The sequence below is a fragment of the Episyrphus balteatus genome, chromosome 1 (genome assembly GCF_945859705.1).
Source record: "Episyrphus balteatus chromosome 1, idEpiBalt1.1, whole genome shotgun sequence".
Classification (NCBI taxonomy): Eukaryota; Metazoa; Arthropoda; class Insecta; order Diptera; family Syrphidae; genus Episyrphus; species Episyrphus balteatus.
In genome coordinates, this window is record NC_079134.1 from 106,775,467 (window position 1) to 106,789,932 (window position 14,466).

Consider the following 14,466-nt stretch of genomic DNA (forward strand, 5'->3'; position numbering starts at 1 on the left):
TAAAAAAGTCATTTTCAATTTGTAAAAATGTGATTTACGATTTTTCAAAGATCAAAAAATTGGTTTTTGCCCTATGAACCTCAACAAAAAAAAAATAATGGTTTCGCACACCAGACGCAAGAAAAGTAAACGAATTCTAACACAGAATACATCAACGGATATTTTAAGCCCAAAAACACGATGGATACACGAGGATACATTTTTAAACAACAAAAAAAAAAAAAACAACACAAAAAAAAACAACACAAAAAAACAACACTCTTTAGGTCTTCACACAAATGATTTTTTATATTTTTTAGTGCACACAAAAATTTACTTACCTTAAATATTTCTTAAATGCTACTTAAAATTAAAAAAATAAATTTAATTTAAACAACTATTATTTTACTTAACCACGCTGTTATCAAAGTGACACAAGAAAAGCAAGGAGCTTTAAATTTTGTTTCTTCTGAACCAAGCTAATGTTTGTGATTCTGTGGAACAGTAAATACAGTTATTTTCTTGTTGTTTTTTTTGCCATTCTATTGTCTGAGGTTTTACCTTTCATATGATACCAATTTTGTTAGATTTGGGAGACATATATTTTTCATTAAAGTACATCTAGATTGCGAAAATTGCACACTGTGCGGCGCAGTAGAGGAAGACCTCGTCTGGGGTGGCGAAACCAAGCGGAAGGGGACCTCAATCAACTTGGAGTGCGCAACTGGAAGCAGCGAGCTAAGGATAGAGCTGGCTGGCGAAGCTTGTTGGCTGAGGCCCAATCCACAGCGGATTGTAGCCGCCTTACGGCGCTGGTCACCCTAAGTAAGTAAGTAAGAATTTATTTTTACAACCAAAAGTGACGGATCCGCAACATTTTTTATCCGGATTGAAAATGTATGGAGCAAAATCATTCACGTGAATAGTGGAATACTGAACAACATTACCGATATTACCGACGTGTGTTTGGATTCCCCACGATGAATAGCAGAATGGTAATTGGTGAATATTTTGATGTTTTTCCCCCCGATGGATAGCACAATAGGGCTGATAGTCATACACCTGGATCGAAATTTCGATTCAGATCAAATTCCCTTCAAGCAAACAAGTCCGACCTCGGTTCGAATCGGCTCCGACGTGAGTCCAACCTCGACTACGAAACGGGTCCCACGGTGGCTCAAATTAGTATGGAAATTATAATCACCGCGAAGCCGATTGCATATGTATTGGTATTTTCACCACAATTTCTCCTTCAACTTTGTGTTCCTGCACAAAAAGTTGCAAGTGTGTGAGTGCAACCTCGTTTTTCGCGTTTTGAGGTCGGAGTGTCTTTTCTGAGCTCCGTTTTCTTGCTTGAAGGGTTGTATCTGCATCGAAATTTCGATCCAGGTATATGACTATACCAGATCGAGGAATCGATTTGAAATAGAATCGAAAACATTTGCACACATTTTCTTTTAAAAATATGACAGTGGCCGTGTGTAAATTGCATTAAATAGTTAACCGGGTGTAAAATTTTTGACACTATTGAGGTGAATAAAAAATTTTCAGCTGTTTAAAATTTAATGGACTCTGAGACCTGGTTAAATTAGGTTAAATTTTTTTTGCAGATGGTTGTGTCAAGTTTATTTTTTTTATTAAAAAGGAGTTTCATGGCAGAAAAGTGGCAGAGAAAAATATTAATTAATTAATTAATATGGTAACTTAAAAATGCAGAATTTTTATGAAATAAATACACTGAGCGCCTCAAAATAGTGATGACTTTAATTAATACTAAGGCCGTGTGCGAATTACGTTACAATGTTGCTTAAATTTTCTACCACGATTAAATTTTGACGTTTGGTAAAAAAAGTGATCAAATATATTTTTTTGCTGTGTGAATTGAGTTAAAATGTGTTAAATGGGATTTTTTTTCTTTTCTTTTTTTTCCCTCAAGATAAAACAAAATTACCCTTAACCCTCTACCGCATACTAACCCATTTATGGTTTATCGATTTTATATCGATTTATTCCCGTTATATTGCACCAAATGTCAAAAAGAAAAAACTATAATAAAACTATGTCTATTTTTTTTATAATTAACCGGCTTTTATTATCAGTAAGAGAGTCGTGATTCTGAAATAAACTCATTGTTTCAAGAGCATGTGTAAAGTGCTAATCAGTTACTTTTCAAGCGTTTTTTTTTATAATAAATAAGTAAGTTGCTTCCAATTAAAAATAAGTTTCGTATGTATTTATTATACTTTTATATGTTTACGAAGCTTGTTTTTTGTTTTCATAAAAATTTTTGTCTTTTTTAGCGTTTTTCTCAAAACACCATAGGGTCAATGTGGGTAAATGTAAACAATTTCATGTCTTTTTTTTCTTTCGACTTTAGATTTTTTTATGTTTTCACGGAACAACTTAACAGTTATCTTCAAATGCAAATATGAAATGATGGCAATTCTTCTTTATAAATATAAACAAATATTTCTCAAATTGTTTTAATTACTGTCAAATATGGCATGTTTACAAATACCCCACCAAGTTTGTGTTTTTTTACAAATTCGGGGTAAATGTAAACGGTGGTTTAAAATTTAGAATTTCCTCTTTATCATATGAATAACAACTTGAAAAACGTTCAAGAAGGTATTTGACAAAAACTTTTTCAAATTCCAATAAAAGTTTTTGTTTTCTTCCTTTGATTCTTTATATAGGCGCCCAATATGCATCCTGAACAGCTCTGAAAGTCATATTTTTTGTTTTTTTACGTCAAAACCGATTTTCCACTAAAAATGATGGTGTTGGCTACTTTAAAATGTGACTCCGCGGCACTTTAGCAATAGTAATTGACTAAAAATACGTTATTTTTATTAAAACCAATAATTTCACCAAGAATGTATGTTTATATTTACCCCCAGAATACGTTGTTTACATTTACCCATTATGAAAAATATTCTGGGGTAAATGTAAACACATGCAAATTGACATAAATGTCCTGTATTTTAAAATTAGTCTATTTCACATAGAATCTACATCAAAAATTTAAAACTAAAAAGTATTTGCCAATTATACTGACTTAATTGAATCTGCAAAAATATTTAATTTTTCTGAAAGACTAAAGCATTAACTACATTGGCTCAAAAAGTGAAAAAGTACAAAAGTGAAAATTTTCAAACACATTTTTGTATGCTTTTTTGGGCTAGAAAATTAAAACAAATGATGCAGAAAGCTTATTTTATCGTCCAAAAATCAATTTATAAACTCTTTTTTACAAAAAAATTCCAGTAGCGAGAAAAAAAATATTTTCACTTTTGTACTTTTTCAAAAAGTGGTGAATGTAGTTAAGCCTTAACGGCTTGTTTGGCACTTCAAAAAATTATCTTTCACGGAAAATACGCTCGTCGAATGAATTCTCTCTTGACAGCAATGAGCTTGACGTAAAAGATACATGCGTCCGCGATTTGTACTTATGTATGCATCAAATAGATTTAACTGAAGCTTGTTATGAGCCATGTTTTCATTTACCCCTGTTTACATTTACCCACATTGACCCTATATGCGTTGGCGACTTAAATTACTAAATTTTTGTGGAACTTTTATTTATTTATTTTTTTTTTTGTAAAATGAATTCGAAGACTTTTTATGAAAAAAATTAGTGTGTAAAAAACTGGTGATGGCTTTCAAAGTGATGACTATCTAGCTTTAGATTCTGGCCCTTTTTAAGACCGGTGGTAATAAAAAACACACCTAATGATAAAAGAAATTAGTTTGAATAAATTCCATGAATAAGGAAAGTCCAATGTAATAAAAACATACTTTGAAATCATACCTTGAATGCATAATAAACAATATATGGATAATTATTTTTTTGTTGGAAATCGCCTTGCTGCATTCTAACCCATACCGTAACATGGGTTTACTTTGCCCCGGCGGGGGTAGCTTTGCGCCACTGACGAAAAGAGTTAGTTTCTTGATTCACGCTCAGACATGTTAGATTCTCTATATCGAAGCTACTGTGATATACACACACTCATATATACATCTGCCACGTGTTGCAACGGACCACCTGCCGGCAGTTTGTAAGAAGCAGTTGATCTGTGAATTTGAGGTAGTAAATTCGTGTTTTTTTTTGTGGTGAAAAATTTGGTGTGTAAAACCAGTTGTGTGATAATTGACAAAGTAAGTACAAATATTATAGTTATGATATTTTTTTTTATTACTCTGCGCTTGTCATTTGTTTGTTTAATTTATAAATAATAATTATTGCATTTTTTTTATGTGACTAAGCACTTTTTTTTTTTGTTTTGGGGTTACTTTGCCCCAGGAGCAATTTATTTTTATAATTAAGTGTGTTTTTAATTCTATGTATGTTTTATTGTTTTTAAAAGTGAACTATTTTTTCGTTTGTTAAATTGTTGTTTATATTTATTTTAAACTTATTTTGGTTAAATTAATGAAGTTTTCTGTTTTTTTCTTTCAATTCGTATTTATTTTTAATCAATTAATGAAATAAAAGAGGCTGTTTTGTTTTTTGTAAAAAAAAGAGTTGTGTGTGTACCTACAAATTTTTTTTCTTACAGATTTGAAGCTTTGATCCAGGGCTATTAAAATACAATACTAACTTTTCTCCAGCTCTTTAAATACCGGCAGTATAGTTAAAAACTTCAGGTGGAGCAAAGTAACCCCGTCCCTTGGACTACTTTGCCCCACTTTTCAATTTAAAAAACAAAATATTTTTAATGTTATTTGAATGTTTTTTTTAGAATTAATGCATTATTTCATGTCTTGTCAATAATTTTTTTTTTTTTTTTTTTTTTTTTTTTGACGGGAGGAAATCTTCAAAAGACACTTGGCAGTATTCGACACCAAGTAGTGTGGTACTCTTAACCACTAAAACCACCTCTTTATTAGGACCAATCTTGAGAGATCGACATCAGATTTTTCTTTCTTAACTTTGTAAAATCACTTTGGGGGAAGTTAAAACTTTTAATACTTTCCCATGTTTTTTTAGACCATAAGCTCATGAGGCTTGGTTCTTCTTAATCTCCGAACATGGTTTCTAGTATTCAAGACGGACACCATTTCAGAATTGGTATGACATTGCAGTCTCTGATTATGGGATACAGCGTATTTTTTAACAACTTCTGTAACCGTTTCTATTTGTAAGTCACGATGTAGATCGCTATTTCTTATGTACCAAGGTGCATTAACTATTCCACGAAGGACTTTGTTTTGTAATTTTTGGATGATTTCGGTATTTGTTTTCTTTGTACAGCCCCATAACTGGATACCATAGGTCCAAACAGGCTTTAGTACTTGATTATACAGCATTATTTTGTTTTGGGTTGATAAATCAGAGTTGTTACCAAGTAACCAGTACATTTTTCTATATTTCAAGTTTAGTTCTTCTCTTTTCTTTTTGATGTGCTCTTTCCACTTTAGCTTTGCATCCAAAGTCATTCCAAGGTATTTGGCCGTATTGGCGTAAGGTACAGCTTGATTATTAATGAATATTGGAATATTGTTTATCTTTTTATTTGTAAAGTTTATATGTGAAGATTTTGTTTCATTGAGTTTGATACGCCATTTTTCGGTCCAATCTCTGACTGTGTCGACGGCATTTTGTAGTTTTACTGCTGCCTTAGAAACACATTTGTCGGGTTCCAAAATTGCTGTATCATCTGCTAAAGTAGCCATTATGGTGTGATTACCAACTGGGATATCCCTTGTGTATAGTAAATACAGGGTAGGACCTAGGACACTTCCTTGTGGTACACCGGCTTCTATTTTCTTCAATTCCAAATATTCTTGATCGTACCTTACTCTAAACAATCGGTCTGAGATGTACGATTTTAATATTTCATAGTACTGTCTGGGAAGATCCCTTTGCAGTTTGTACTCAAGTCCCTCATGCCAAACCTTGTCAAAGGCTTGAGCAACATCTAAGAAAATAGCTGAACAGACTTGTTTTTCTTCTAATGCTTTTTCTATTACATCCGTTATTCTATGAACTTGGTCTATCGTGGAATGTTTATTTCTAAAGCCAAACTGATGATTTGGGATTAACCTTCTTTCTTCTATAATTTTGCTAAGTCTCTTCAGAAGCAGTTTTTCAAAAACTTTTGCCATAATTGGTATAAGCGATATTGGTCTGTAAGACGTCAATTTCAATTAATGAAAAGAAAAAAACAAATAGATACAAAAATGTCTCTACCATTTTTAAGAGGTTTTCTAAAAATAGTACAAAAAACGGAGCAAAGTAACCCCATGTTACGGTACCGTAACATGGGGTTACTTTGCTCCAATTTTTGCACTATTTTTAGAAAACCTCTTAAAAATGGTAGTAACATTTTTGTATCTATTTGTTTTTTTCTTTTAATTCATTGATAAGACATGAAATATTACATTTATTCTAAAAAAAAACATTCAAATAACAGTAAAAATATTTTGTTTTTTAAGTTGAAAAGTGGGGCAAAGTAGTCCAAGGGAGGGGGTTACTTTGCTCCACCTGAAGTTTTTAACTATACTGCCTGTATATAAAGAGCTAGAGCAAAGTTAGTATTGTATTTTAATAGCCCTGGATCAAAGCTTCAAATCTGTAAGAAAAAAAATTTGTAGGTACACACACAACTCTTTTTTTACAAAAAACAAAACAGCCTCTTTTATTTCATTAATTGATTATAAATTAATACGAATTTAAAGAAAAAAACAGAAAACTTCATTAATTTAACCAAAATAAGTTTAAAATAAACATGAATAACAATTTAACAAACGAAAAAATAGTTCACTTTTAAAAACAATAAAAACATACATTGAAATAAAAACACATTTAATTATAAAAATAAATTGCTCCTGGGGCAAAGTAACCCCAAAACAAAAAAAAAACTATTTAGTGACATAAAAAAATGCAATAATTATTATTTATAAATTAAACAAACAAATGACAAGCGCAGAGTTATAACAAAATAATATCATAACAAGAATATTTGCACTTACTTTGTCAATTCGTCGCCCTAGTATTGAAGTGCCGTATACGCCATTTTTACATTTTTGGGAAATCGCATTTAAATGTTCGGAAGATAATTGCGAAAGAACTAACCGCTGGTATTTTTTGATATTTTAGTATGATATATAATTAAAATGTGTCTTTTATATACATGTTTTTGGACATCTGCAATTCGTTTAGTTTTCAAAATATTTAAATTTTTGTCCAAAATGAGTTTGCCGTATACGCCATGAAAATCAGAAGTTTCTTTTATTCATATACACGTACGTCAAAAAAAAAACATAACGTACGTCAAAACAATTCTCAAAATTTTCTTGCATTGCATGAAAAATTTGACGTAAATGCCAAAATTTCTTGTTTTTGTCAAAACTATAGTGAATATCTCGGCAACGAAAAAAGATAGAAAAAAACGGATAGCAGATTTGAAAAGAGCAACTTCGAAAACATACGACTGCATACCTAGTTCAAAAAATGCAATTTGGCGTATACGGCACTCCAATACTAGGGCGACGAATTATCATACAACTGGTTTTACACACGAAATTTACTCGACCATTTTAAAGGACTTACATTTATACGCGAAACATCTTATTTTTTTCAAAATCTGGTCCCAAACCTCGGCCACAGCTGCTCTTTTTTTAGAGAGATAGTTTTTTTTATTTTTTTATATAAAATTTCTTTGAATTATTACTTTCGCTTCCACTCGCTTTCTTACTTTTTTTTATTGTTTTATTAATTTTGACGTTTTGTTCTTTTGTAAAATGGTGTTGCACTTGTCTCTATCATATAGTGTTTTCCTTTTCGCACTTTTTCACTACAATTCTCGTTCGACTTTTGTCTCCGTTTTCTTGCTTGAAGGGTAGGTAAATATGAAATAATGAATGTTTTAGATTCGATTCAGCTTCCCGAGTCGGATCGCCAAATCCGGATTCAATTCGATCCAGACATATATATATATATTCAAATCGCCTTAAAAACGGATTAATACTTTGCCAATCTAGGTTTAGTTTGTCTAAGGTTATAACCATAAACAAAAAATACCAAGACTGGAATTTCAGCGGTCGAATAACGTTTTCCTACAAGCTCCCTTCAAGCAAACAGGTCCGACCTCGGTCCGAATCCGCTCCGCCTCAGGCGGAGCTGAGTCCGACATCAAGGCAGAAACTGTTCCGAAGGCGGCTCAAATTAGTATGGAAATTAGAATCACCGCGGAGCCGATTTTATATGTATTGGTTTTTTCACCACGATTTCTCCTTCGACTTTGTGTTAGGGATGGCGGTTGTTAGTACAAAAACTTTCGATTTTTCCGGTTTTTTTCCTTTCATTTAAACCAACCGGTTTTAAACCGGGCCAATAAACCGGTTTTTGGAAAAACCGGTTTTCGGTTTTTATTTGCTTGATTTATAAAAAAACAAAATTAAACCTAATTTGTCAACCAAAAAAAAAAACTTTTTGAAGAAAATCCCTGAGCAAAGCTTTTTTTAGTTTGATTTTGTTATAAGGGCCAATTTATTGACTCTCGATTAAACTTAAATCGCCATTAAAAAAGGGAATTTCAAAATTTAAAACCAAATTCGTTTAATTCAGTCTCTTTTAAGGATTTTTTTGAAGTTTGGCATCATTAACTAATTGAGCATTAAATTTAAAAGTCGTTTTAGTTAAAACACCAAATTCGACCTTTTAAGAGGAATTTTAAGAGCAAACGAAGGTTTTAAACAGGATTTCTATTTATTCACTCTCCATTAGCGTCAAATGTGATTTCATTTATTATTTTATTAAACAAAGTATCAGTGTAAGTTAACAATTAAAAATGAATAAAACATGCATGAATATGGAAAAATGGGATGGTGAAAATGTGTTTATTTTGGTTTACAGAAAAAGTCGTTTTTGTGTTTTTTTAGTTCAACGACATGTACGTTATAGGAATGAATTGCTTCAGAATATATTTATGGGCTTGCCAGAAATTTTTGAATCTATGGGTATGAGGGTTAAATGGACAATACTTTATTTGAGATTTTTAATAGACACAAAATTCAAAGAAATTAATTCATTTCTTATCCACTTCACAGAGCGCAGAAGAGCACAGAGAATATCTTCACGACTAGTGAAACTAATCAGGGTTGAGATGCTGCGTAATGTCGTAAATCAGAGTTGAGCGGAGCACAAGAAATAAAACAACCGATCTTATACAGTGAAAGAAGAAGAGTAAGTATAATTTAATAAGAATAGATCAAAGTACAAGATGAGCAGTGTTGCCAGATAATCAAAAAGAAGTTTTAAGTTACATTCACAATACCCCCATTATAATGAAAAAACTTACTTGGCAATCTGCACTTCTAATCCCATACCCTTACAGCAAAATTCAATTTTTAATTTTGTAACCGCTTTGGTTAGTACATCTGCCAACATCCTGTCTGTGTTAATGTATTCTGGGATGATTGTATTAGAGTTGATCTGCTCTCGGACGAAATGATGGCGCACGTCAATATGTTTGGTACGTGCTCTATACGCATTGAGAACAGCCAAGTCCAATGCACTTTTGTTATCGCAGTAGATTTTTGTTGGAGCTATTTCTGCGAGGAGCTCACCTAAGAGACGTTGTAACCACAAAGCTTCTTGGGTCGCTGATGACATTGACATATACTCAGCTTCTGTGGTTGACAATGCAACAGTAGGTTGCCTTTTGGTGCTCCAGGAAATTGCAGCACCCTGCAGCTTGAATACGTATCCGGTTGTTGATCGCCTCTCGTCTGTATCCGAAGCCCAGTCAGCATCGCAGTAGCCCAGGAGATTGTTGTTACCATTTTTGTTAAACACCAGTTTTGTGTTGATGGTACCCTTTAAATAACGAAAAATTCTTTTAATGGCATTCCAATGTGACTTACCAGGGTTTTGGTTATATCGGCTCAAACAGCTAACGGGAAACGATAAGTCTGGACGTGTAACCTGAGCAGCGAACATTATGCACCCGATGGCTTCTTGATATGGCACATTTTTCATTTCTGCAGTTTCTTCCGCATTTTTTGGACACATTTCTTTGGAAATAATCTGGTTGAGGTCAACTGGAGTTGAAACTGGGTTGCAATCCATCATTCCAAATCGCTGAAGGATCTCTTTAATGTATTGCTCCTGGTCAATTGAGATGGTACCATTACCTCGATCGCGCTGTACTTGCATACCCAGTATGAAACGCGCTTCTCCTAGGTCTTTCATTTGGAAACTTTCCATCAGCTTTGATTTCAAGTCCGTTTTCATTGTTACATCGTTTGACATCACCAACAGATCGTCCACATATACTGCTACAAATAATTTTTTATCCCCCACTAATTTGTAGTAAACACAGGGATCAGCTGAAGATTTTTGCATTCCAAAGACTGCCAATGCTGAATCCAACTTTATGTTCCAGATTCTTCTTCTTTCACTGTATAAGATCGGTTGTTTTATTTCTTGTGCTCCGCTCAACTCTGATTTACGACATTGTAACACCTTCTGTTACGGGCCATCATTTTTGTGTTTTTATATTGTTTATCCTTCAAATTTAAATATATAAAAATGTAACTTTAATTTTTCAAAAAATAACCCTGCCATATTTTTAATGGAGTTTTAAATTTAAAGTTTCCATTAAAAGTAAAGACTTTAACTAAAGCAGAGTGAATTAAATGAATTTTTAATGATGGAAACTTAAAGACGTCAATAGATTAACAAAGCTTTTAACTAAAACGACAAATTTCAAAATTTAATAGAGGCTCAATAAATTGGCCCTAAGAGTTCTTAACTCACTCTTAATAGGAGTTTTGAGGAATTTGTTAAGCTGAATATAAATGAAAATTTATAATTATATAGTAAGTTGAGAGAGGGAATGAATGTTTTGTGGGTTTTCACTTTTTTGTCTCGTCGGATCTTTTTTTTTTTGTTGGACGTTTTTTTTTCAGCCGGTTTTTTTTTTCGGTTTTTCGGTTTTTTGTAAAAACCGGTTTAAACCGCGAGGACAAAAAAACCGAAAAAAACCGGTTGACCGAAGCAAAAACCGAAACCGAAACCGGTTTAAACCGGCCGGTTTTTCCCATCCCTACTTTGTGTTCATATACAAAAAGTTGCAAGTGTGTGAGTGCAACCCCGTCTTTCGCGGTCGGAGGTCGGAGTGTCTTTTCTGAACTCCGTTTTCTTGCTTGAAGGGCTGCGAGGTGTGGTGAATGTCGTCAATCTATCGTTGTGTTCTTGTTGGATGTGTGGTGAATGTCGTGAATCTATAAATGTGCTTTCGTACGTCTTTCCCCCCAAAACCCGTTTGTGTACAGTGTTGTCTGTGAAGATATGTGAAAGCCACCACGTTGGTAAAAGACGTTAACACGCACACATTTATAGATTCACGACATTCACCATACATCCAACACGAACACAACGATAGGTTCACGACATTCACCACACCTCGCAGCTTGTAGGCAAATGTCAGTTGGCCACCGAGTTTCCAGCCTTGGTATTTTTTGTTTATGGGTAAGGCCATAAACAAAAAATACCAAGACTGGAAACTTTCGTACGTCTTTCCCCCCAAAACCCTTTTGTGTACAGTGTTGTCTGTGAATATATGTGAAAGCCACCACGTTGGTAAATGACGTTAACACGCACACATTTATAGATTCACGACATTCACCACACATTTGACACGAACACAACGATAGGTTCACGACATTCACCACACCTCGCAGCTTGTAGGCAAACGTCAGTTGACCGCCGAGTTTCCAGTCTTGGTATTTTTTGTTTATGGGTAAGGCCTACGAAAGTTTCCAGTCTTGGTATAGTTCGTCGATGGTTATAACAAGTAGCAATATGAATTGTTAGTATAGTATTTGACTTTTCATATAAAATAGGGAAGGAAAACCCTTGTTATAATTTGATCTATGAAACGACTTTGATTAAACGAAATACGATTTTTTTTCAAATGGATCTTCGTGACCAAATAAAAATTGATATTGTTAGATTTTCTTCTATCAAATGAATGAATACTAATTTATTTAATTTTCGTAGGAATGGGGACATGAGCGCCTAGTTCGTTCTCAACAAGTTGTTGAAATCCGGCCTTACGATAAGGAATCGTGGTCTGTTCTTCTGCGAGAAGCTCAGACACGCAATGTTAACGAAGTGCGATCACTTTATGAGTCTCTAGTTTGTGTTTTTCCCACTACAGCACGCTACTGGAAAATTTTCATAGAGCAAGAAATGAAAGGTCGCAACTATGAACGAGTTGAAAAATTGTTCCAACGTTGTTTGGTCAAGATACTAAACATTGATTTGTGGAAACTGTATTTAACATATGTTAAGGAAACAAAAGCTGGCTTGAGTACGCACAAGTAAGTTTTGGTCAGTAAATTTATATTTTTTCTTTGTTTATACATTCTGTTTTTTGAAGGGAAAAACTGGCACAAGCCTACGACTTCGCTTTGGAAAAAATTGGAATGGATCTGCATTCCTTTTCAATTTGGCAGGATTATATAAACTTTTTAAAGAGCGTTGAAGCAATTGGAAGCTACGCGGAAAACCAAAAAATAACAGCAGTCCGAAGAGTATACCAAAAGGCGGTCATAACTCCAATAATTGGTATAGAATCACTATGGAAGGATTACATCGCTTTCGAACACAACATCAATCCAATTATTTCGGAGAAAATGAGCGTCGAAAGGTCAAAGTGAGTAATTAAAATTGTTTGACAATTTGGGGCGACGACGCTAATTAACCAGTCACAGTCCATAATAATAGCTGTTTTCCTTTGGCCTTAAGTATCAACTGCTAAGTACTTCTGGTTGTGTTCAACTCCATTTTTCTTTTATAGAAAAAATGCCTTTGAATGGATTCAGAAGTACTTAAAAGTACTTTGCTGAGCCCATAAGGTAATGGGCGCATTCACAAACCTAGGTGCTACGTAGCGACTCGTTCTGATTGGCTGAAAATAGCTAAGAAATCAGTTGAAATTTCCCCTCCGACGTAGGTGAAAAATTTTCAGCTTAAAAACTAGCTGACATTTCTCAGTCAGCTGTTTGATGGAAACAAATTCTATTTGAATTTAAAATTTGGTGGAATTGATGAAAAAAGCATATAAAATAAAATTAATTGTGTAGTATGTGAATATAAATCAGGAAATTAAGGAATTTCAAAGAAAAAAAAGCCATTTAAACCACTCAAAACACATTTTTTTTTATTGCATCTGTCACCTAGCTTTGTAGTGCAAATTCGCATTCCAAAAGCTAGTTAAAACTCGACTACGTAGCACCTAGGTTTGTGAATGCGCCCAATATCTTCCGAATGTTATCAAAATCTGATCGTCAAATTTGAGACCATGTCATATTTTTCACTTAAAATTACCGAAGAAAAACGGGCAAAAACCGGATAAATCACGCACACAACTAATTTTTTTAACAAAATTTGACCATTTTCCGACAAGAAGCACAAAGAAAGTGTGTTATTTTTCAATTCATAATTTTTTCAAATACAGTTTTATATATTAAAATCAAATTTCCTCTTTACTGAAATTCAAATATAAAAATTAAAGGCTGACCTAACAGATAGGTCTCAAATTTTGGCAAACAAATTTTGACAACATTCAGAAGAATAGGTGCGTTCTTTTTCTAACAATGGTTAACTATTGTTAACTTTTGTCGTTCCTAAACTACAAAATAGTTTCGATTTGTAACTATTTGATAGATGAACATCGTTCCTAAACTCGTTTTGAAGTGTCAAATAGTTACGATTCGTTACTATTTCCAACTCACCTCCATGATATGAGTTGAACACTCATGATGTTGATGTGTCAAAAAGGATGATTTGTTTACAAAACCCACAGTACACATAAAAAGGTAATAGGTAAAAGGTAATATCTAGGACAGAACAGATCAGAGCAGCATAACTGTGTAAATACTGTCAGAACAAGAACAGAAAAGTTCAACTTCGTAATTAACATAATTGACAGTTGTTTATATCAGTTGCAAAATTTTAAATTCAAAAATCATTTCTTGAAATGATTTTTTAATAAAATAAATGATTTACTAGCACTTTTAATATTCCTGTAATTTTTTTTTGTTATTAATCAAAAATTCTTAAGAAATTAACTTTTTAAAATTTTTATTTTCTCTTATTTTTATCACAATTAATCAAACAGTTGACAATTGACACTTTTCACTCACTTAATCTACCCCAAAAGTAGGAGCTGAAAAACTTGAACTTTTCAGTGCTGAACAACTTCGTGAAACATAAAATGACAGATTGTAAAACAAGTTGGGGCGATTTTTTTTTCATGAAACACAAAAACTTGTACGTTTCGGATCTTTTCTGTTCTTTTCTGTTCGGATCAGATTCATTAAACAGGCCTAATATCTTCCAAACTGACATTGGTCGCCAAATTGTCAAAACATGACAATTTGGCGACCAATGTCAGCTACTGTAATTCTTAATTGTTTAAACCATTTTCCGCGAAGAAACACTTAGAAAATTTGTTATTTTTCAATTCA

The 14,466-nt window shown here is 33.2% G+C and overlaps 1 protein-coding gene and 1 long non-coding RNA gene across 3 annotated transcripts in view; one reads left to right on the forward strand and one right to left on the reverse strand.

Moving 5' to 3' along the window:
• Nucleotides 1–3,319: 3,319 nt before the first annotated feature.
• Nucleotides 3,320–7,948, reverse strand: LOC129907816 (uncharacterized). 2 transcript variants are annotated; one of them, XR_008771172.1, is made up of 3 exons: nucleotides 7,538–7,948; nucleotides 3,791–4,056; nucleotides 3,320–3,708 (listed from the first exon to the last, which is right to left on the reverse strand). It is a non-coding gene; the product is annotated as an uncharacterized LOC129907816 (long non-coding RNA). The 2 variants fall into 2 exon arrangements; XR_008771173.1 differs by having other exon boundaries at nucleotides 3,778–4,056.
• A 3,835-nt stretch (nucleotides 7,949–11,783) lies between these two features.
• LOC129907806 (protein suppressor of forked) overlaps nucleotides 11,784–14,466 on the forward strand; it is a 72,899-nt gene continuing 70,216 nt past the window's right edge. The window contains exons 1-3 of the mRNA XM_055984191.1: nucleotides 11,784–11,939; nucleotides 11,993–12,315; nucleotides 12,375–12,650. Of these exons, the coding sequence (XP_055840166.1) occupies nucleotides 11,907–11,939; nucleotides 11,993–12,315; nucleotides 12,375–12,650 (632 nt within the window). The 5' untranslated portion in view covers nucleotides 11,784–11,906. The remainder of the gene's footprint in view (nucleotides 11,940–11,992; nucleotides 12,316–12,374; nucleotides 12,651–14,466) is intronic.